The sequence below is a fragment of the Nipponia nippon genome, unplaced genomic scaffold, assembly GCF_047370975.1.
Source record: "Nipponia nippon isolate SJK-2023a ecotype South Korea unplaced genomic scaffold, ASM4737097v1 scaffold_7, whole genome shotgun sequence".
Classification (NCBI taxonomy): Eukaryota; Metazoa; Chordata; class Aves; order Pelecaniformes; family Threskiornithidae; genus Nipponia; species Nipponia nippon.
Genome location: NW_028262391.1, coordinates 41,260,743 through 41,285,187, shown reverse-complemented (window position 1 = coordinate 41,285,187; position 24,445 = coordinate 41,260,743). Strand labels below are relative to the sequence as shown.

General features: G+C 38.8%; 1 protein-coding gene across 3 annotated transcripts in view; it reads left to right on the top strand.

Moving 5' to 3' along the window:
- The window catches only part of TSHZ3 (teashirt zinc finger homeobox 3), a 65,781-nt gene extending 48,458 nt beyond the window's left edge, over positions 1-17,323 (top strand). For all 3 annotated transcript variants that reach the window (XM_087740698.1, XM_087740697.1, XM_087740696.1), the window contains one exon: positions 12,556-17,323. In XM_087740698.1, coding sequence (XP_087596824.1) covers positions 12,556-15,755 — 3,200 coding nt within the window. In that variant the 3' untranslated portion in view covers positions 15,756-17,323. The remainder of the gene's footprint in view (positions 1-12,555) is intronic.
- Positions 17,324-24,445: the final 7,122 nt, after the last annotated feature.

Below are 24,445 nucleotides of genomic sequence, written 5' to 3'. Positions count from 1 at the left end.
ATGCTTTTTTAGTAACGCCTGCTGAAGCATGGAAAGGATCAACATTTCATTTTCATTACATTTCATTTATTTCTCTATTTTGGAGGAAGGGTTCCATAAAGTATAAGATAGACATAACTAAAATAAGTTTCTAGTGTGGGTGAAAGGTATTGGTAGTTAATGTGACTCCTCATAAAGCAGCTGAATTGCAAGTTACAATCAAAGATTTAGAAAAAATGACTGCTTGATAATGTCTTTTGCCATAATAAAATACAGTCACACGAGGAGTAAGAGGCTAAAAGAATGGCCAGACAAAGACAGATCATCCGTTTGCGCTTAGTTTGAGACTCCTACAAAGCTGTTACTTGAAAATACCTACGCTGGGTACAGGAACATGGAGATTGCCATCTTACATGTATATTTAGTCTTTGGTTATATTATTTCAAATGTTATGGATCTATAATAGCATGAAATAGATACCCCTACCTGATACGGAGATAGCTATTACATCATTGCTGCTATAATGCTCTGCTGGAAAAGGACTTTTTAAAGGATTTCTAATGATAATGAAAATACTCTGATACAGCATTAAGGATTTTGCTACTGAAATGTGTTTAATGTAAATATGCTGTCAGATACCCTTCAAGTAATTGACAAGAGCAGATGATTAGCAGTGTTCTCAATAGTGTTTTTGCATAATCTTACATTTTGACAGAACTCTTCAGCGGCTTTTTATTGTCAGTGCTCTGCAATCAGTAATACTTTTTCCTTGACATTTACTTTGTCATTATAAATCTTGTAAGTGGTCATTTAACTTGTTCAGTATGCATGTAAGAATATCATTACTAACACGTTTGAAAAAATGTCTTCCTGTTGAGGAACTATTGTGAAAGTAAACTTAAAAAAACCCTAAATGAAGTAGGCTGATGAGTGACTTTATGAAATAAATACCCGTCTGTGACTGTCTTCTTGCACATTTCAAGGATGATTTTAAAATCACTTTCTTATTGAACATTCGCATGTAAGTCATCAAATTCAACACAGCTGTTGGATTTTTTTAATCTAGTATTTTTTAAATTTAATACTGTTTTTCAGTTATGATCATTTACATCTAACTGACCAAAATTAAACTCTTATGATCCATAAGCACTCATAATTACATACTGCATGTAACGTTAATAGTCAATATAATAAACCTTCATCTTCATTGAAGCATCTCTTGTTTCTACAGCAGTTCTTTAATCTATCTCAATAGATTTCTGGTGTACAGCTCATATAGATTTGGTCAGTGACAAGGGTTAGAGTAGTCTTGTAGAACATTTACTTGTAGCTGTGAAAAGCCCACATTCATCAGAGGATTAGGTCGATCAGATTGTACCGGGATCAATGGAAGGACTGTGTGATCCCTCTTAGGCTGTAATGTGTTCACCTTCTTTGGAGAGAATTCACATACACACACATTTCTCTGTCTTAAAGCCATTTATCTCAGAATGTCAAATTGCAATAATTAACCATTATTGATCTTAAATTCAATTAACTTCATTAACACAGGTCATGATGAGGGTGCTTGTAAGGGAAAGGCTCTTGACAAGTGTCTTTTCTTATATGACATTGAATGTTCACAATCGTGGCTATAAACTATTCATATTGTGCCACAGGAACATCTTTTAAAAATGACAAGAGTTTGGTTGGTGGCTCTGAAGCGACATTTTAATCCCCTCCCCCTCATCTTCCAGTTCTCAGGGTTTTCCAGCAAGTTTTCTATTCAGGAATCAGTGAACCATTTGTTTCCAGCACATTATCTTAGTGTGGTATTATAGCAAAACCCACCTATTCAAATACCCTTCAGTTCAATAGCTAGTGCTAGATAGAGACTCATTTACAAAAGCGTGTATTAGTATAGTTAGCAAATGAGTGAAATGAATATTCAGTGCTTCTTTTTGCTGTACATACAAAACAAGCTGGGGCCATCTTGTAGAGGTAATCCTTAGAATCTCTGCTTTCTCCAAGTCCTAAGATTCATATTGCAGTCAATAGTTGTTTTTCTTAAATGAGGGCTGAATGAAAACTGTGAAAGGACACAAAGCTTTGTTGGCCCACAGTGAATTCCTTTTTTTCATGGAGAAACTTCATTATAAGTACAAGTTCACAATAGCTGAAATTGTGATTGAAATCATTTGGATTTCTACTATACCATTCATACAGTTGTATGGAGTTTATTGTGAGGAGGCACTGCAACCAAAATAGCTATTGAAACTACTGTATAAAGGACTTCAATGGGAATTTCAAGTTTGCAAGAAAAATGAAGGATCAGGTTGAAGGTCTTTCGGTATATTTTGAATGTCTTAAGTAGTCATGATCATGTACAAATAAATCTCCAAGTAGAATGACTCACTGTAATATATTGAAGCCTTTTAGGTGAAAACTTGATTTTTAAAAACTTCACAATGAAGGCTGCAGCTCCAGAGATGTGTGTTAATATCAGTATAGTTAAACACAAATGCAAAGCCAGTGTTCTGGTTACTGTAACACTTGTAAGATGTGGACAGATAAGGAGCAACCAAAGATGTGGGAAGACTGCAGAAAGTAAGGTGTAAGATTTTTTTTCTTAATCTAAAAAAAATGCTAAACCATAATCAGAAGACTCTGAGAAATGTGTATAAAGAGAAATGACAACATCAATTTTGTTCAGAAACAGATTTCTGTGACAATTAAATGGTCATTTTGTCACTACATTTGCTATTTCCACTCGACTATACAAAGCATTTACTGAAAAGAGGCAGGGCAGAAGCAGAATGGTTTGATTACTGCATTTGAAGAAACTAAAGTTCCCTTACAACATCTGTTTGCTCAGTGAAGGATTATAATAATTAAGAGCTATTAGAGCCATATTGAGAACTTTTATGCTCATGCCTGCTTATCCTGGAGTTGGCTGTGAATCTTGTATTAGTTTGTCGAATGCCCTGTGTGCTTTTCAGTGATTAAAAGATGCCACCCAAATGCTGATATCAAGCAGAGATTGTGTCACTGTGTGTTCCTAGTACCAATTCATACAGAGAATTTGGCTTCATCTTACCGGGATGTTGATAGTGACTTTTATTTAAAAAACAAAACACAGCAATAAATATTTTTATTCTTTGAGGATTCTGGTAGATATTTTTGTCCATTTGAGGAAATGGTAACTCTGTGCTTAGAAAAATTTTAGAGAGTCCAAAAAACAATTTACCTCCTAAATCAAAATTAGGGTCAAAGCATAACATGAAGCTGTTTTTCTCTGCTTTACAAACATTTATATCCCACTGTAGTATGTGCTTGCATGGAGTGGAAACTCTTACAAGTGTGTAGTACTTCAGACCAAGCAACTGTCTTGGAAACCAATGGAAAACCACTTTTGTCTTACTTAGAGTGGATCACATTTATTTGTGATGAATAATTTATATAGCAAATGTAGGTCCTTTTTTTTCTGTTACTAATGCACATACTAATTGTATTTGTTAAGTTTATGTGAAAGTTTTCAGACTATGGGGCTGCTTGTGAACTGTTTACTTCAACAGTGCCTGGCTCTTGAATCCCCGGTGGTGTTTCCCCTTCGTGGCTGGTTAGCTGACCCTTAACCCCCTGGTGGATAGTGAGGAACTTTTATGCTCCTTCGAATGATGTTCATTTGTAACTTTGGTGTACTTGGAGGAAGGGCATCCTTTCCCCAGGAATGTGGAGGGGTGAGGAGGGGAGGAAGAGGAAGGTACTACATGAATGTTGAGGGAACGGGAACACCAAGACCGTGAACTGACTCAAACCAAGCAGAGGCTGAGAATTCCTAATGGGTGCTCACAGTCCCTGCTACTCATTTCCCTGCTTGATCTAGTCCTGATGGTGCTTGTGAAAGGTTGTTTGTGTGGTGACAGGGAAGGCCAAGAAGGTTTTTTTCTCCTTTTTCAGCAGAATCAGCCAGAAATTCCAGGCTTATGCTCATAGGGGCTGTTAAAATCTCTGCTCCCCCAGAGTTCAAAGGGGGAAGGAGATTGATTCTACAAAATACAATAGCAAGGAAGGTCCTTCTGTCATCATGGGAGTCCATAATGTTTCTCAGCCCTTCCACTCGATTACTGTGATCCTGCATTGCTTCTGATAATCAACTGTGGGCACACACAGTGGGACATGAACTGTTCCCCAGCTTCTCTACAGCTGTGATTCTTTTGGGAGTCAGTTGTATTGTGTATGTGTGACTGCAAATTTAGGACAAAACCCATAAAAATCTGTTTTTCCTGACCAGGCATAGTCTCTGAACTGTCAGTCCTGTGAAGTTTCTCATAAGCATGTTGTTCACTTCTGACTGTACAATAATGACATCTGAAGGCAAGTTTTACATGAGGAAGTCTCTTTAAAAATCTATATGGTTTTGTTCATTATGCATGGGCGTAAATTGGACCTTGGGTCTCACTTGAAGTTTTTTAATCTTCAGATCCCTTCTTGTCAAAAACTTCTTGTAGAGGGTGGCAGATGAACTCTTCAAGTGAGACAGATCTCAGACCAATCCTCATGCAACCCTACCCGTAGAAGAGTACACTGCGGTGTGACCAGGATCATGTGCTCTTCTCCATGTTAGAAGGAAGTGGTGTTATGTTTCACGGGTGGATAATTTGAACAGATTTTAGAAAAAGCCTGCTCAGCAGGTTGAATTCAGGGAGTTTAGGCCCCGGGCAGAAATCAAGGCAGAGCGCAGCTTTGGAGGAGAGAGGCGTGATCCATCATGTTGCATCTCCAGCATGGTTCTGGTAGAACAGGCATTCGCAGTGTACCTGAAGTTGTGCTCTGCTCTGGGAGCAGAAAGCTCTTTGGAGGAGAGTTGTGACAATACTTTCTCTTACTTCAAAAACCTTTATTATTTTCCCCATTGTGAAAATAAGTTTGCTGGCAGTCTGCAGATTCAGCATTTATTGGATCCCAGCAGCTTGTCTCAGAGGAAGTTTGTCACCACAGGCTCTGGGTTGTGCACAGTACATGCACCTGTGGGTATTTCACTGGGTATTTTATCCTTCATAATTGTTTAAGCTGAAAACTGGTAATTATTTTCAATTATACACATGTATTGTACTCACATAAACACACTGTGAAGAAGCATAGGAACAGAAACACAAACTTAAACCATCTTCTCATGTTTTGTGTAAACAGCTGAATTATATATATTAACCTACAAGAGTTACAGCCTCCTTTACTTGTCTTCTTGTCTGGCACTAGGCAAGTAATTTTTAACTTCTTCGGATTTCCAGCTTTGCAGCTATAAACTGTGGATAAGAATTTTTCTTCCACAGGGTTACTGTGAAGAATAAAACACTCGTTGAAGCTTTTGAACACGTCAGTAGTGCTGCTGTCCAATAGTACTAAGTTGTTTCTAAGCCATCATTTAATAGTAAAGGCTCCTGTTTCTTCAGGTGTGTATTTAATGAAGTAGATAATACATAAATGTGATCTTTTCTTAGGAATCTCTCATTTAACAAACATCTAAACAGTATTTGGTTTCTGAAAAGTGAATACCTTCCTTATCAGAATTAGTATCAATTTTTGAATGTTTTCTCTCTTCATTTGTAGGTGGCCTGTATGACACTTCTCATACGGCAGTGTAAAGTCTAAAGTGAATAGAAGACCTGAATCCTGTACCCTCCCTTACACTACACAAAAAACAGGGGAGTTTGGATATACAGTGACATCAGGAAAAGGTGCCTGCTGTAGACTTGCTTTGTTCTGCACTTAGATGGCCTGCACTTTAATGACATATAAACTCATTTCTTGTTATCATCTCTTCACTGCATATTCTTGTCCATGTAATTCTCAACTCTTAACACTTACAGTTGATTGGACCTCTCTGAAGTTGCTCCAAATGTAATACCAGTCCGGGATGCTGGATTAGAGCAGCTGGCTAGCTTCCTCTAGCCTATTTCTGAGCTCTCTGTGGCAGACAGCTGCAGTATTTTCATGAAGGAACAAACACAAGTACACTTCAAAGTTGCTCGTGCCTAATGTTAGCCACCCATTAGATTGGCACGCTATGTCACAACCATCCACACTGATTCCCAGTAACTTAATACTACACTATTATTGGCAGGAAAAGGCTGCAGATTTATCAACATACAAAAAATCCAGCTAAACAAGCATTAATCATGCACATCACATCAAATTAACATGTTCAAAATTAATATTCTTGACCTTGCCAGTGGGCAGAATAATCAGTCTTGCAGTAGGATCGTACTCCAGTGCGAGGTACCAGCGACTTCAGCCGATGTGCGAGAGAAGTGCTGACCTCTCCACTTGGAAATAACATTTCTCTCCCATAATAGACAGTCCTGCCTCTATGAAACAGAACCTTTGACCTTTCTAACAGAAATAATGTCCCTGTCAAGGTGCTGGGTAATCAGTATTGCCATGCCTGTTTAGAGACAGTGTTGTCATTTGCCACTCTTGTAAACAGGGCAGCCACTCTTACCTCCCATTTCTATCGCCTAATGAGGAATACGCTAACATCTCTGTCAAGTAGTGAAGTCTCAAATACAATTTCAGTTACATGTGAATTATCAGTCAGTCTCGGTATAGAAATAGCTCATGTTGTGGGTGAAATGTTCGCCTTTCTTCCTGTAAGTGGAAGGCCTGCGGAGTGGGAGTTTTCTAACAGACTAATATAACTCTTTTATATGCCTTCATTTGCATTAGGTCTTTGATTGACTCCATCCACCGAGCTGGTTTTCTCTTGCCTCTGTTCATTAATTTTGTGAGTAAGGTTCATTGGCACAGTCAAATCATCTTCGTGCTGCTGTTTCTCTGTTGGCTTTCTCTTGACTTGTGTTCAGACTGTGCCCCCTCTTAACTCTGAATGGTCCCACCGAAACCGGGGACTCTTTGAGGTTTTCATCAATTAATTTAATCTTAAAAAAATATTCCAGTGATTTCTTAGGTGGCTGGTGTCTGCTTTAAAACAGAATGGGAATGATATTTAAGAAAAGGCTCTGCACTGCCAGCAGCAGGGGCTGTGCCAGGAGCAGCCCTCTCGCAGCGCTGTGCTTGGGCTTGGGGAGCAGCGGGGAGCTGGGCTGCAGAAAGGGGTTCACTGGCTGGGTCCTCCTCGCTGCTCCACTTTATGATCTGTTCTGATCTTTTTTTCTCTTTTTCTTTTTGACTGGAAATATAATATTCATCCCGTTCTGCTGTTCTCTTCTTCAAGTGCAAGATGTATATGGATTCAGTGTTTTTTAAGGGTTGAGAAGCTTTTTTTTCAAGATGCACTCAAAATCAGATGGTTTGGGAAATGATCCTTAGTATTACATGATGATTTCAAACCATGCTTAAATAAATAATAAAGCTGGTTGTAATTTTTTTAATAAAAAGCTATTCGGTTAAAGCCAAAATATTTCCAAGGAACCGAATGGTTTTGATAAACTTTTGTAGTTAAGCATTTTTTCATGTGAGAAGAATATTTGAATGTTTTGGTACTTTTTCAAGCAAAGAGCTTATATTCTAGCTTAAATATACCCCAGTAAGCTAATTAAAATAAAAGGAAAAAGTCTTGGCAAAAAAACATAATTAAAACAAGCCATTTCAGAAGTATCAAAATGAAATATTTGGGTAGATCCAAACCAAAATATATGGTCTCAGATGCATTTTTCAGGAAATAAGGGAAGAATTGTGCAATTAATTGCATTTTGGAGAACAGTAAAATACGCCTTTAATGCTGTGGTTTTGTATTTCCAAGCAAACTTGAGGAGGTGTGTGTCTGACCATGTTACTGGGTGGATGTTGCCACAGAAGGGATGAAAACCATGTGATGTTTTTCCTCTTTCTGCTGAAGAGGACCTCTAGCAGTCGGGGTTCGAGCTGGTAGCTGTTGTGCTGGTGAGCATCTCAGAACGTTGCTGAGTTTGGCCCAGGAGATCAGCAGAGTAACGGCTGTGGTAGCTGCACGGGGACTTTCTCTGCCTGCAGAAACGTAGTGGACTGGTGATATTTCTCTGCTCTTGCATAGTAGATCTCTGGTGTCTGTGTAGAGCCAGGTATATGAGTTTTTTAGTGTATATACAGTATGTAGATCATTTTGGGCAGTGATGGATCACAATTTATTTCCACTGGCAAAGAAATGATCCATAGCTCAGTTATGAAGGTAATTCCCTCTTGTGTGGAAATGAATTGCATTATACTACAGCTTACTGTTATGTATTGATATCAAATGTGTTAATTTCATTATTACCTAGCAGTTTAATTGTAATAAATATTAATGAGGGAACTGTCTGTTCTCGACCTCTCTGTAGCTGCACCTGCAATAGGTTTCTGAATCCCTTTTCTGTTCTCATCACTAGAAATTGAGGGCCACATCATGGAACCGCTTTCCATTTGTTGTCAAATATTATGTCACAGTGACACCATTGCTCAACTTGCAGGCAGTTTCCTGTGGTTTATGGTGCCCTATGAGATGTAAACTAAAAACTTTTCCAAGAACTGTATTGTTTTCCCTTCTTTTACTCTGGAAAAACAAAAAACCAGAACCACCTAATTTCTTTCATTTCCATTCTTCTTAACTTCTTCTGCCATTAGAATTGCCTTTAAAGTTGGTTTTTTCCCTTAGACTTTGCTGTCAAGGCATTGAAGAAGAGTTGTACAGATGCCCTGCTGTTTCAAACATTTACTTTACACTTGAAAAATATCAAACCACGAGTCTTTTTTTTTTTTTTTTTTTAAATAAGAAGGAAACGGCTGGGTAACAATGGGTTGGAGACAGTGCTTCTTAAAGACAATCTCTCCACCAGGCAATGAATCTCAGTGAAACTTTTTTTTTTTTACCATCGCCTCCTGATTTTATTCTCTGCTTTTATAGTCTCTTTGCTCTTCCTGTAGGTACCTAACCAAACAAGAAATTTCTCTGCTACGGCCCTCCTAGTGCTTCTCTCTGTTGCAGTGAAGCTGTTACCTTTGTCTGTACTCAGACAGGCTATAGATCATCTCTCTCCCCTGAGCAAGGTCTGGTGGGGCAGGAAGGGATCAGAGATTCCCTTGGCTGCAGATGGGCTCCTTTCCACTAGCACCTGCACTGAATCCCATACTCCCTGCTAGTGTGGGACTGAAGCTTGGCCTTAACCCTCTCTCCTCTTCTGTCCCACATTCTGGTAACAATTTAAGTGGGTTTTCTGGGGAGGAAATGTGTCATTTGCCTTTTGCATCGAACCTCTGAAGACAAAGCCTCAGGGATCTGCGAGCCCTTCAGCCACCATAAAGCTGCCTGTAGTGGTGTTGCAAAGCCTTGGAGTATGCCCCGAGTCTACCATCGCAGGTTGTTCCAGGATTTGTTGGGTTGCCTTTTATTGCCCTGAAGGCAAGTGATGAGGTGTCCAGGCCCTTGGAATAAGGTGTTAGAAGCTACGGGCATAAACTCTGGTTTAGGATGGTGTTTTAGGTTTTAGGCTAAGAAGTCTCCCTGAACTCCCTCACCTCTTGCCTAAGTCTTTGGTTGAGGCAGCTGGGGGTGATGTCGTGTGTCATCCCTCCACTCCCTTGTGCACGGGAAAGAGCAGGAGGAGTTGTTTGTACTGTCAGTATATCAAAGCTGCAGATGGCCGGGTTAAATTCCATACTGTCGTTTGTGCCTCATTTCCCTCATATCTGGATCAAAGACTGATGTCACAACTTGGCTTCGCAACTTGAGCTTAGGAAGGAGAACAGTTATAGAGGAGGCAGCTCCTGGTTAACACGCAAATATGCTTGATAGTTGGTGAAAAGGGCAAAGAAAGCATGAAAGGTAAATAGATTTACATTTAAATGAGCCACATGCTGGAGGTTTTCCCTAATGTAAAAGTCACTCTCTAAAAAAACTGTGAATGTGACAATACAAGTGTTTCAGTCCAAACAAAATTCATAAGATTTCAGCAATAAGAGAAATAAAAATGTAAAGAAAACGACACTAATTAGGGGCTTGATTCTGTGACCCCTGTTTGTGTTGGTGAGCATCGGTCCCCAGGAGCACTTTCTGTGGTGTGCAGGGACCAAGCCCAAGGGCTTTGGTATGTGGTGTGGTGGTGGGAGTGGGTGGCACACGCTCACACTAGCACTCAGTGGACAAAAGAGAGCAAAAGACAGGTACGCTTACAGAGTGCTTTGGTGTGCCATCTCAGCCCGCAGGTGTGAGTGAGATCTTTCTAATGCAGGCAATGTGGCAATAACCTTGGATTTTCTTTATCTCGTAAAAAGGGAATTATTCTTCAGTTTCACAACAGAGGCAAAGGAACTGGAGTTGTAAAAGAAAACCTGTTTCCACAAAGAGGAAAAGCAAAAGGGTACATTTGCTTCCAAATGATAGGTTTCATGCGGTCATTTCTTCCTTCCATCCTTCTGTATTCGTATCACTAGGATATGGCGTGATTGAGAAAGAGGTAGTTGGTAGCCAGTTGTTTACACATTATCAGTAATTATTTAATTTTTTTCAGCTTTAGAGAGTAATTTGAACTGCTTTGGTCTCCTTTGCTAAAATTTTTGGTAGAGTTCAGAAACATGATGGAACAAATAATTACGATGAAAAACGATCTGTATCATCCATAGGGGAATTAAAGTATTGAATGAAATCCACCTTGTTAGATTCTTTGTCATGGTTTCATTGCAAGTATTTGCAGGATAGGCACTGGTCCTTACTACAAATTACCACCGTGACTGTAATATACATAAAATAAGGATTCTTGAATTCTTTCAGAATGTTTTGAAAAAGCATAAAATAGAGCAAAACAGCACAGCTCTGTTTCATTAGAGTACATATACTTGTTGTTAAAGTCTGATCTTCGTATCAGCATCTTTGAAACATCATATAATAAAGTTTTTAACATAATCCTTTCAAACTGTGTTCTCCCAGACATTAAAAATAGGACCCTTACTGCATGAATCCTCTGCATTGAAATTATCTGAGCTGAAATATCTAATCGCAGTGAGGTGTTGCTCTTACATGATATGTTTGTGCTTTCAAAGGTTTAACTTATATTCTGAAGATCAGATTATAACTTCACGTGCTTGGAGGAAGATTTCCTAACTGAATGAAAAAATACTCCATGTGCAACTAAAAGCCTGATTTCATTGTTACTTTAACAGTTGTTTTGTCTCTTGTGATTTTCTGATAACATTTAAATGTATTTTCCCTGAAAGAGGTTTGCAAGGTTCAATACTGTATATGTGATACCTACTATACTGTTCTACATTTTTCTCTCTGTTGATTAAAGTAGGTCTTTCTGGGGTGTAAACTATTATCTTCTCTGCACTATTGCCTGAATAAACAAGCTATAGAGTATTCAATGTGTTTAAGATACAGATACCCACGCATTCCAGATGTGTTGCAGAGAAGGTCAAAAGTCAAGTGTCTTCAACCACAGAGTCTACTGGAAATGCATTTTTTTCAAAGTTTATAATTGTATTTGTGAGAGATTGCAAGAAAATTTTAAATTCCACTTAGTATAGAACAGTCATGTTCTATTTTTCCTTTCTTGCTTAGCTGTAAATTAATGCATTATATAGAAGTAGATAATTTTGATCAGTTAATGATCCCTCTCGGTGTTTCCATAGTTTTCTTGCCTGAAGGAAAAACTTAGTGGGTAGACTTAGTATATGTAGAATACGTGCACAGAAGCACCGTGGAAAAAAGAATGTGTTTACTGTCAGTTCCCAACTATCCTATTCAGGAAGAGTATCTTAGATTTACATCACCAGTTGCATTACTTGAGGGGGGAAAAAAAGACAGGATCCCTGTTGGGTGTCCGTGTAGCTTATGCTGAGTAAATATTGACAAAGTAGTCTAAAGAGCAAACACTTTGACATTTGTAAGGTCCACTGGAAGGTCTTGTATATATTTATACAGCAAGAATGAGTACAGCATACCAATTTTCTTGAACTAGCTCCTGACATATTTCTGCATGGGCTTTCTTGTTGAGAAAGGTATGTTTAAATGTGAATGGGTCATTTGTTACACCCATAATGAATATCCTCAAATTGCTCTTAGTGAGTTGTTTCAAAAGGTTGCGTCACCTGCTTTTACCATCTCCTCCTCTAAAATATGATACTACTAATAATGATAACAATCTCATTTTTTGATGATTGTAACTGGGGATTTTTTTACTTTTTAGGAATTTTTGATGTTTGTTGCACTCTATATTTATTAAAGATTGAGTCTCAAAACTGTACTGAGCAAAAAATACATGCTTAATTTAAATTGTGAATCTGTCTGTTAAGAAATGCATTAGGGGTAGGAGAAGCATAAGACATATTAATTGACAGACAGGAACTGCTGTCTCTGAGGTTGATACAAGTAATTTATTACTTTAGAAATGAATGCCACCTCCAGAATGTGCTTCATTAATTTCAAATTTAGTTTTAATTTCAAGCTGTTGCCCCTTGAGAAGAATAAGGTGGCAAATTATGTTTGAAGAGCAGATTTTTTTCTTGCTCTGAAGAAACACTAAATTTTAACTGTTTAATTTTACAAATAAGTACATTTCTTTGGCTAAAACACTTAAGCAAAAGTACCATCAGCAGAAACTAACTTTTATTTTCTTCTCTTCATAATAGCCTATGTTTCAGACGAGCTAAAAGCAGCAGCACTGGTGGAAGAAGATGTGGAACCTGATGAAAATGCAGTTGATGGGGAGCCTTCAGCAAAATATGCATGTCCAGAAAAAGACTTCAGTAAGAACTGCCAAAGCTACCAAAACTCTCCAGCAGCTGAATTTTCGAGCCATGAAATGGACAGTGAGTCACATATCAGTGAGACAAGTGACCGCATGGCAGACTTTGAGAGCAGCTCTATTAAAAATGAGGAAGAGAGCAAGGAGGTTTCAATACCCTTGGAAGACTCTACTGTATCTGATAGTTTAGAACAAATGAAAGCTGTGTATAATAACTTCCTCTCCAATTCCTACTGGTCCAATCTCAATTTGAACCTTCACCAGCCGATTTCAGAAAAAAACAACGGTAGCAGCAGCAGTAGCAGCAGCAGCAGTAGCAGTTGTGGAAGTGGCAGCTTTGACTGGCACCAGACTGCTATGGCTAAAACACTGCAGCAAGTTTCTCAGAGCAGAATTCTTCCTGAACCAAGTCTTTTTAGCACAGTTCAATTGTACAGACAAAGCAGTAAGCTTTATGGCTCTATATTTACTGGAGCCAGTAAATTCCGCTGTAAAGACTGCAGTGCTGCCTATGATACTTTAGTAGAATTAACAGTGCACATGAATGAAACAGGACATTATCGAGATGACAACCATGAAACTGATAACAATAACCCCAAAAGATGGTCCAAACCTCGTAAACGTTCTTTGCTTGAAATGGAAGGGAAAGAAGATGCCCAGAAAGTATTAAAGTGTATGTACTGTGGTCATTCATTTGAATCTCTTCAGGACTTGAGTGTTCATATGATCAAAACAAAACACTACCAAAAAGTGCCTCTGAAGGAGCCTGTTACACCTGTAGCAGCAAAAATTATCCCAGCTACTAGAAAGAAAGCATCACTGGAACTTGAACTTCCAAGTTCTCCAGATTCCACAGGTGGGACACCAAAAGCAACAATCTCGGATACCAACGATGCACTTCAAAAGAATTCTAATCCTTATATTACGCCAAATAATCGCTACGGTCACCAGAATGGTGCCAGCTATGCCTGGCACTTTGAGGCGAGGAAATCTCAAATTCTGAAGTGCATGGAGTGCGGAAGTTCGCATGACACTCTGCAGGAACTCACGGCTCACATGATGGTGACGGGACATTTTATTAAAGTCACTAACTCTGCCATGAAAAAAGGGAAGCCAATTATAGAAGCCCCAGCGACACCAACAATAACATCCTTAGTAGATGAAAAAATCCAGTCTGTGCCACTAGCTGCCACCACTTTTACGTCTCCTTCCAATACACCTTCTAGTGTTTCCCCTAAATTAAATGTTGAAATAAAAAAAGAAGTAGATAAAGAAAGAGGCATTGCTGATGACAAAATGAAAGACAAAGAAAAGTCAAGTGAAGATGAGGAGAAGTATGATATCTCCTCAAAATACCATTACTTGACTGAAAATGACCTGGAAGAAAGCCCTAAGGGGGGCTTAGATATATTGAAGTCTTTAGAAAACACAGTTACATCAGCTATAAACAAAGCCCAGAATGGCACGCCAAGCTGGGGTGGCTACCCCAGCATTCATGCTGCCTATCAGCTGCCTAATATGATGAAGCTGTCATTGGGTTCGTCTGGGAAGAGTACACCATTAAAACCTATGTTCGGAAACAATGAAATAGTGTCACCAACTAAAAACCAGCCCTTGGTGTCTCCACCAAGCAGTCAGACCTCACCTGTGCCAAAAACAAACTTTCACGCCATGGAAGAATTGGTAAAGAAAGTCACCGAGAAGGTGGCTAAAGTGGAGGAAAAAATGAAAGAGCCTGAAGGAAAGCTTTCCCCAATGAAGCGTGCAACGCCTTCGCCATGCAGTAGTGAAGTCAGTGAACCCCTTAAGATGGAGTCCTCCAATGATGGTGGCTTTAAAAGCCAGCAGAACAGTCCAGTCCCTCAGAGAGATGGCTGCAAGGATAGTCCAACTGTAGAACCTGTGGAAAACGGGAAAGAGCCTGTTAAGTCCATTGTAAGTTCTTTAAGTAGCAGCACAGCTATCATTACTGATCACCCTCCCGAACAGCCATTTGTAAATCCATTAAGTGCACTGCAGTCTGTCATGAATATTCACCTTGGGAAGGCAGCAAAGCCATCTTTGCCCGCTTTGGATCCAATGAGCATGCTTTTTAAAATGAGCAACAGTTTGGCGGAAAAGGCTGCGGTGGCCACCCCACCTCTACAGTCCAAAAAAACAGACCACTTAGACCGTTATTTTTATCATGTCAACAATGACCAACCCATAGATTTGACGAAAGGCAAGAGTGACAAAAGCTGCTCTTTGGGTTCAGCGCTTTTGTCATCCACATCGACATCTTCAGCATCTTCTTCATCTACAGTGACAACAGCAAAGACATCTGCAGTCGTGTCATTCATGTCAAACTCGCCGCTACGCGAGAATGCCTTGTCAGATATATCTGATATGCTGAAGAACCTGACAGAAAGTCACACATCAAAATCTTCCACACCTTCCAGCATATCTGAGAAATCTGACATTGATGGTACCACAATAGAGGAACCAGAAGAGAGTACACCAGCTCAGAAAAGGAAGGGACGTCAGTCTAACTGGAACCCTCAGCACTTGCTCATATTGCAGGCCCAGTTTGCAGCTAGTTTACGGCAGACTTCAGAGGGAAAATACATCATGTCAGACTTGAGCCCTCAAGAAAGAATGCACATTTCCAGGTTTACGGGACTTTCAATGACCACAATTAGCCACTGGCTAGCCAATGTGAAATACCAGCTCCGAAGGACGGGGGGAACTAAGTTCCTTAAAAATTTGGACACTGGGCACCCAGTGTTCTTTTGTAATGACTGTGCTTCACAGATCAGAACTCCTTCAACTTATATCAGTCATCTTGAATCGCATCTGGGTTTCAGGTTAAGAGACTTGTCCAAACTGTCCAGTGAACAGATTAACAATCAGATAGCACAAGCAAAGTCACCGTCTGAAAAACTGGTGACGTCCTCTCCAGAGGAAGATATTGGAACTTCTTATCAGTGCAAACTTTGTAACAGGACTTTTGCAAGCAAGCATGCTGTTAAACTTCATCTTAGTAAAACACATGGGAAGTCACCAGAGGATCATCTTCTGTATGTTTCAGAGTTAGAGAAGCAGTAGCATTTGCTTTTGATTAAAATAACTGTAATTTGCTTTGAGGAAAACTGTCAAAGACGCCTTAAAGCTACTGTTTAGTTCTTGGCACATGTTCTTATTTTAACTCCAGAGTCGCTCTGGGCTGAACTGTTTTGTATAACTGTACAGTGTTTAAATAGAGGTGCATAATCAGCTGTTGTTACTGGTAAAATATGAAGGTTAAAATGCAGTGGTAAGTGTTTGGAACTTTGTGTAAATTGGATTTAGTTGCTGTGCATCCCTCTGATGCATCAAGCTGCATGCATTAACAGACAGTTTAATTAAGCATTTATAACTAATTCTGGTGCACTTTTTTCATGTGACCTAAGTGTGCTGGTATTTCTCACCCTATAATCTTTAGCCCTCTGAGTACTTTGAAGCACTTTTGCATTAATTTGGTAAAAATGTATGGATATGTTTTTTTTAAACCCTTACCAGCTTTGTTCCGATTACTAATATGAACCTCCATTTATGCAGAGGTGTCTCACACCTTGAAATTTAAAAATATAATTTTCACATTGAAACATAGATGTATATATTGTATAGATTTCAAAATCTCTTATGGAAAATGTGATTGTGGTTAATGCCATTTTCTTTTTCTTCAGCATTTTTAGCAACAGTGGGTTTTGTACCTGATAAGCCCCAGGTATAAACTGTACCTATATATAGTGTATATTTCATTTTTTAGATCTAACGGTTTTTCTTTTAACATCCAAGCATTGTAAATTATATGATGAAAGATACCACAGATAGCATTTATAAAGTATTCAGAAACATTATTCTTAAAGCAAAGTATGTTTTGTTTTGTTTTGCTATACAGTACATCTATATTAATAGAGGTTCATGTTTAAATTATACATATTTATTAGCGTTGCTATCATTTGTTTGTTTTTTTTTCTTTTTTTTTTTTTAAACCATCTGAAGAAACAGAAGCCACGGACTGCATTCCTGGCATGCATTCTAACTGTTTTGCACAACATGACTTTTAAAGGTATTTATTAGTAAAAAAAAAAAATAAAAATAAAGAAACAATTCAAAATAAACTCAGTGCTCAAAGGGTTAAATCTATTTGAAAAACTTGTACTGTATTTCCTAAACATTGATAAAGCCTTTAAAATGTTTGTACTGTAATACTTTGCTTAAAAGTTATGAGGCATTCTGTGATATAACCTCTTTTACTTATTTATAAGCACTCTTGGTTGTTATTTCCTATTGTAGAATGCCTTTTTATTTCAATTGGTAACTTTCTGTTTTGCTCTGCCTAATTATTCTCCCAAGATTCCATACTGCAGCTTTATCTTTAGGCATATGAAAGGTAACCCGTGGTTACCAGCACACTAAGTGATTCTGTTCGTCTCCATTTTTGGCAGTTAATTTGCAGAAGTAACTGACAGCTGACACCATATGAGAATCTATGTATAAAATATTGGCATGTAAACAGCACAGACACTGTAATGCACTCTGTGCCCTGTTTTGTTGTTGACAATGAAGCACCATTATATGACTCTTCATATAACCTTTTTTTCTACAGCAGCATTAAAATTGTCTTTTTGCTATAATTTTGTGTTGCGTTCACAATTATGTCTGAAATGTGCTACGACTAACGAGCACATTAAAATTAAATTGTATGCTATCTGTTTATGACTGAAGCTTGAGTAGGTTTCTTCATCTGCCAGGTGCTGGCAGTCAAAAGCTTCACATAAATCACTGGAGTTTTAGTGAACTTTAGCATTTAAAGAGCAGGGTAGCACTTATTCAAAGGCTGCATTAACAGAATTTTTTTCCCCCAGAAAAGATAAATGAGCGTTATAAGTCCTTTTTAAACATCAGGTAAGGCCGACTGTGAAGACGGGGTTTATAAGCAATGTCTGGCAAAGCAAATAGGTGTTCTGCTGTGCTGTGTATTCAGACCCAGGCAGATACTGCTACTTGCACACGTTCCCCCTGAATGTATCGAGCAGAGTCCGCAAGTTGCACCAGTGCGTATTTCACGGCTTAGAGAATCCCTTTCCATCTACCCAGCATTTTCAAATGACAGGAGTAGGAACCTGAGACCGATGACTTAAACTTCGTGATTTTGAAGGGAGTCCTCTTACGGCCCTACCTGCTGTCGTACAGCATTCACAGCAGATAGTGAGAGGGGAAAAGAAGATGAATAAACACATGCCAAACAAACGCAAACAAGCGGGAGCATTTATATGATAATGACAGACTTTTACTGGTGTTGACAGGTCATCCCATCAAAACCATTGAAAACAATTTGCATCTCCGAAGCACCTATAGTACTATGCATGTAAATAATGTCTTTTGCCAGTCAGGTGAATTCAGAGTCTGGAGATGGTTACATGGGAACCAAAACCATCATTAGAGCACTTAAGAATCATGTCTCAAGTAATAGCTAGCATCTGAATGTCAAATGTACATAGTTTCCTTTCTTTTTTAGAAAACTCCACTGTCTTCCAGTAAGCAAGTAATGAAATCTTTGGTTCGTTCTTTCTTTCCGGCTTTCTCTGTAGTTGTAAAGGCCAGTACCATGTCTTCAAAAATATATCGGTGTGTTCTGTTCATCCTATGGCGAATACTGCTAAGCAGACCTAGTGAATGGGATTAATGATTAGGGCTCTGGGTTTTTTCCTCCTCCTTTGGCTCACAGTTGTATCTGAGTTTAAGGTCATTTGTGTGTCAATGTTTATGGCCTCAGCTCAAATTCCAGCAATAAAATTGCAGCATGCCATTTTACTGGTTGACTATACCATCCCAGGAGTCCCCCTCACTTAGTTAGGAGAGGCAACCTGGCGAGCTGAAGTCTTTCATGAAGCCTCCCGGGTGGCTGTCCACATTTTTTGCAAATAGATGATCTCAGTCTAAATGCAGCCAAACTTTTTACCTCTACAGCAGAGAATTCCTCCTCTGAAAATTATAACAGCTTAAATATAGTATTTGGTTGCAAACCAGAAATTCACACGTAAGGAGACTAGCAGATTATTGCATATATTGTCAATCAATGTATTTTTAAGATGCACCATTGACTTATAATAGTAATGCTAAAAGCTCTGTATGCAATACTGTTATCTGGGACACGAGAGGGAGTAAAAGCAAGAGACTACAGAGTCTTCTGCAGAGTTCTTTCTGCTTATTCTTAAAATACAGACAAGGGGTCAATGATTGCAAACATCGAATACCACTGATGCAACTGCATCTCATCTGGTAAGAGTCTGTTCCTGGGCCTGACTTACCTAGGTCTGAATGTCCAGTGAGGAGACGTACCGGGTAAAAATTCAGGGAGCAACCGTATCTGTTAGTGTGCACCAGAAATGAGTTTTTAATACATTTTTTTTAAAATATGCTTGAAACTTTGCAAATGAATGGCTAGTCAGGATCTGCATATCCCAAATTTATTAAAATAAAGTTCAGCTTGCATTTCAGAACCTCCAGGACTGGCATACCAATGTGATTTCACATTATAAAGAATTTAGAGAATCAATGAACTAGAATAATGTTCTTTTCATCCATACACTGATATGTATATTGGCATGGTAACTATTAGTGCTAACCAAATCACCAACCTAGCTATGTTAAGACAATTTTTTTCCTATTAGACAAACATGAAGGTATGGATGCAGGATATTTTTTAAAATATGCATCCGAGTTCTGACTTCTGCTTTGCATTTGATATTTTATTTAGAAATATGCAGATCAAGTGAGAGCGAAAACAAAATGCCTCAAGAAAGAGTTTAAAAATGAAATTGTGATGGGGTGGGAAGAGCTTTAAATCACAGGTGTATAAAGGTGACCCTGGTCTAACCCCACCCAAGTAGTGGCTTGTTGCAGCATACTGTATATCTTCCAGCCATCACATTTACGCAGTATCTTAAAATAACATTTGTGATAAATGTGCAATTTAACTAATTTATGGTGCTATGATGTGCTCAGGGCTACATGCAAGATGAAAATCTTAAATGGAGCTTGAACAGCTCACTTCACAACAAGAAATCAATATGCCAGATCTTAGAGAGCTGTTCACTGGAGTCAACATTTAGCAAAAAAAAAAAAAATCACTGAATGTATCTTTAAGTTTTAGTGAGTAAGAAATCTATAATTAACTGAAATATGTCTTTTAAGCTAGTGTAAGGAACTGTTTCTGAAACCAAATCTTTCTAGAATCTTCATTATATTTTATTTTTGTATTAAAATCAAAAGTATATTGTTTTAATTGTGCAGTTGCTTTTGTGGTAAACACTATGTGCAAATTTTTATCCAAACCAAGGCAGATTAGTGTTATCAATATGGGAATTATCTGTTGCATTTTAATATGGCTATGTATCTTGCTATATAAAGCTAGACACAGATATGACTCTGCATTTTATGACAGCAAAAAATCTGGCTATATTTTGAGATTTAAAAAAATACTGGCATGTAATGAAGGGAAGAACCTTTTTAATTTTGCAAGTTCTTATTTCAGCTGCAGAAGAAAAAGAAGTAACTGGTGCAAGTGGAACAGAGACGACTCGTAATAAAGCTAAATTTAATTAATAAATTTTGTATTTTAAAATACTCCTCCAGAGCGCCTTATATATTTCCTAGAAAAATATAAAATTATTATAATTATTTTTGCCTGCTTTGTTTGGGTAACTTTTTGTTACTAGAATATGTTGGAGCTTTGCTAGGCAGTCTGTTACCCATACTGCTCCACAGAGCTGAAATACAGGGAATGGTCATGAAACCAGAATTTATCAAGCAAAGTAAGAAAAAAAAAAGAGTTTCAAGATTACTCAACTTTTAAAAAGTCACTGGATTGTCCTCTTAGCAAGGGATGAAATAACTCTTAATATTTGACTGGACAGTTACTGTTCTAGGAGTGGAAATACAAATGTTTTAAGTCCCCTGGGTATTGCTAGGAAATACATACAATCTCCAGCAACAAAAACCCAGTAAATTCTCTTTTCCTGGGACTTTGCACCAAGATGTGCCTTCCAGCCCTTGGTTGACCTGCTGTAGGTAAATGAGAGAACAAGAAATAATTATCATACTGCCATCTCGGAATATGAAAGCGGCTCTGTTGTTCGGGGTGTGGTAGCAGTGAATTTGGTTGAGTTTTCAGTAATTATCCTGTAATAATGGAAAGCTTGTATATGTTTAAGACTACGATAATACAGCCCTCATTGAAGAGTATTTGCATAAGAAGTCAATTTTTTACCAGTGAAGGAAGAAAGAATCAGGGTCATTTACGGAAAAGAGCAGAATTATGTGTTAATGCATCATTATACACGTCTGAAAGCGTTAGAGTAATCGGTGAGGTTACAATCTGTTTTCAGGCCTTGGTTTGGGGCAATAATTTTAACTAAATGTTCAGCGTGAAAAAGATGACTAAGTTTTACTAATATGTAGCTTATGTGCTGTATTCATTATCTAGTACATACACAAATACAGTGGTGTTACAGAAATTGATTTTTTACGTGTAAAACCAATCTTCCTTTGTACTTAGTATCCAGCTTATGTGTTAGGGTAGCGTTTTGTTTGTTGGTTTGTTTTTCAGCAGTATATTACGACATATATGTGGGACACATTTAACTTCCTCAGCAGCTGTTGCTTGGTTCACTTTGCCTTATTTATAGCTTGAAATGCACTTCTGGTTAAATAATCTTTTAAGAGAATTAAAATCAGGTAGACTTTTTGGGATAGATGGATCTAATCAGACCACTTACCAAGTTCATATATATATATATATATATAACCTTTATTGAAATGAAAATATGCAACTGCAAATCATGCTTACTTATATATCAATGTGCCTATCTTTCATTGTAGGAGTGTTTAAAAAGTAAGAAAGATTAAAAATTACAACCTAAGGCAGCTATGCCAAAAAAGAAATTGAGTAATAATAGAACAAGACGTTTTCTGTATATCATGGTTTTAAGATTCTTAGCTTGTTTCAAGAAATAAAAAAGGTTGTCATAGAGCAAGCAAAAAGAAGTAAAAAATGGCAGTGCCAGTCGTGGCCCCGTTTCCCAGCTGGGGGCGGGTGGTGGAGCTCTTCACGGCTAATAGCGATGTCTTCCATACTGAAGCTAAAATGATTACGTGCCCCTCACGTCACCCGCTGGGTTCTCCTAGTGTCACATTAGGGTGAGGGTGTGCATTTCTTCCCCGATAGGCTTAAACTTCGCAAGTGGCGCAGCGGACTTTGTAACCAAATAGTGAGCTGATTTTCTGATTCCTTACCTCTTGATGCCTGAATTAAGGACTTTGGTCACAAGGGAAATGAATTTCAAATGATTTGGCACTGTGGAAAAGCCTATATGAGACCTGTCAGCCTCATTCCACTCCCTGTGGAGAAGATGGTGTCCATCTTTTTTTCTTTTTTTTTAATATCAAAAATATAAATGGAGAGAGGGTAACTTTTAAACTTTAGTATAAATTAACAATGAAAAATACTACTTTATTAAGCTTCAACGTATCACATTCATTCTTGCACGGTAGGAAACTGGGGACATGTTTATAGCCATCATAATTGTGAGTTAGTGACCTTTCTAGCCAAGTGAAATGAAATTACTTGAAAATGGAATTCTTTTTAATTGGCGCATTTGTAGGTGGTGGGGAAAGGAAGGGGATTTGCTAAAGCGCGTGTGTAATATAAAGCCTGTGAGGGACTGTAAGAAAAGCCTGAAGCCTGTGCTCAGATGTAAAGCTGTGCAGAGAGGGAGAATGAGGTAGGTGTGTCAGGAAGCGGAGTCATATTCTGGGCTTTTTTTTTTCTAAACTGGAGGTACAGTCACTGCAGTTACGCCTCAATAACCATGAAACCGAGTCGGCAGAAGCTGAAGGACTCCGCTCCTGAAAGCCTCATCAGGACTTGTCATCGCTCTAATGAATATCATTTAAATTGCTTTGTATATTGGTGGAGTTTGGATGTCGATTTAATTTGTGCATGTGTTTGAGTTCTTCTGCTTGGCTAGGCTAACAGAGAGCAACAGCCTAATGAAAAGTGAGTTGGTGACAGCGTGATGAGCCCCAACCCAATCAAATGTGTTTGAAGGGCTGTTTTGACAGCGATCTTAAAAGTAGATCTAGAAAAGAGGAGTAGTGCTTCAGTTCAGTACAATTGTTTCAGGCTAAGATTACTGCTTTTTGTACCTCTGAATGGCTGAAAATTTTCTGTGTGCACGCTGGCTTGTGCTAAAAGATGAATTCATCACAGGGTTGTGTTTAAAGGAGCCCAGGAGAGTGGGCTCCGCCTATTAAATGTCTCTGGAAATTACTGGAGCTAAAACACCACTTTAAAAAAGTCATTACTGGGGTACACCAGTAATTGGGAAGCAAGAAATGGCTTAACCAGGGGTTACAGTGTGCATCCCCATCTCTAATGCTGTGTTGCACAGGGCAAATGGGAAGAACAGCAGCAGCTTAACACTGGAGGGCAGGGGCTGGCTGGTCAGGGCCAGCCGTGGACTTCTCCGCATTAATTCCCATTTACTGTGCCGGGAAGTTGAGCGTGCAATGTCGCGGAGCTGAAGAGAAGGGCAGAGCAGATGGAGAAATTCTGCAAAATGTATTTCAGTGCTCTCTAGGTATTGGGGATAGTTTGGGGACAAGAAAATCTGGCCAGCAGCGATTCACGCTAGCTGTGGGGAGGGAGGCGGGTGGGACTGAGAAAGTCCTTCTCTCCTGCAGGCTGTGGCTGTCCGGTACGGAGAGAGGAGGCTCCCCGGAGGGCACAGCCTGGCTGATACAAGCAGGGCTTGCCCTCTGCACGGCAGGAAAGCCTAATCTTCAAGGTGGCTGGGACACTGCCCTCAGCACACCATAAACTTACCTCAGTTACCATACCAGCAGCATAGGCACAGTCTCCCAGGGGGATTACTAGAAGTGGGTAAAATAGCCACATCAACCCTGTAAATTATACTAATTCTTCTAATCTCAACTAAAATATTCACTTTTTGCCTCTTACGTGTGTATTTGGAAGACGAAAGAAAAATAGGGTCTTGATTTTTGTTTACCACCATGAAGACAAATCAATTTCCAAAACAGAGGTGCTGTCAGAAAGGGGAAATAGAGACTAGCACTTCTCCGTCTTCTCTGAAGACTACAGAGCATTCCTACATGGTAGCCTGAACTTCGCAGTGCTTCAAAATGGACACTGGGATCCTAAGCATTAAAAAAAAAAAAAAAAGGCAATTTTAAAATTTCACGTGAAAACCCAACAACAACAACAACAAAAGACCATGGGAGGGGAAACTGGGTTACAAGAAAAATCTAGTCTGGATACTCTTACCTAAGAGATGATTAATACATTAGATAAATTGTTCAGCAATGGTTCATGCAAGCAGACCCTCTATAATTCTGCCAAAGTCAGTGAGATCAATGTGCTCTGCTGAATGATTGTGGCACTGACCACTCAAAAGAAAGCACCTAAGGGCAGCTGTAACTTATGCTGATTTCCTACTCCCCATGATTCCAAAATATATGAGATTCTCCAGCTCCCTCTGAACCGAATCCATGTATAAGCCTCAGGAGATGCTTGCTCCTGTTTTGGGAGCGAACATGACCCTTTCCTTCGTCATTGGCCCAGATTTTGTAAATGCCATATGCTTCTTTTTTATGTGATAAGTGTTTTAATACAACCATCACCCCCAGACAGACTAGTTACCGTCGATAATTTGAATGACAGGGCTTCA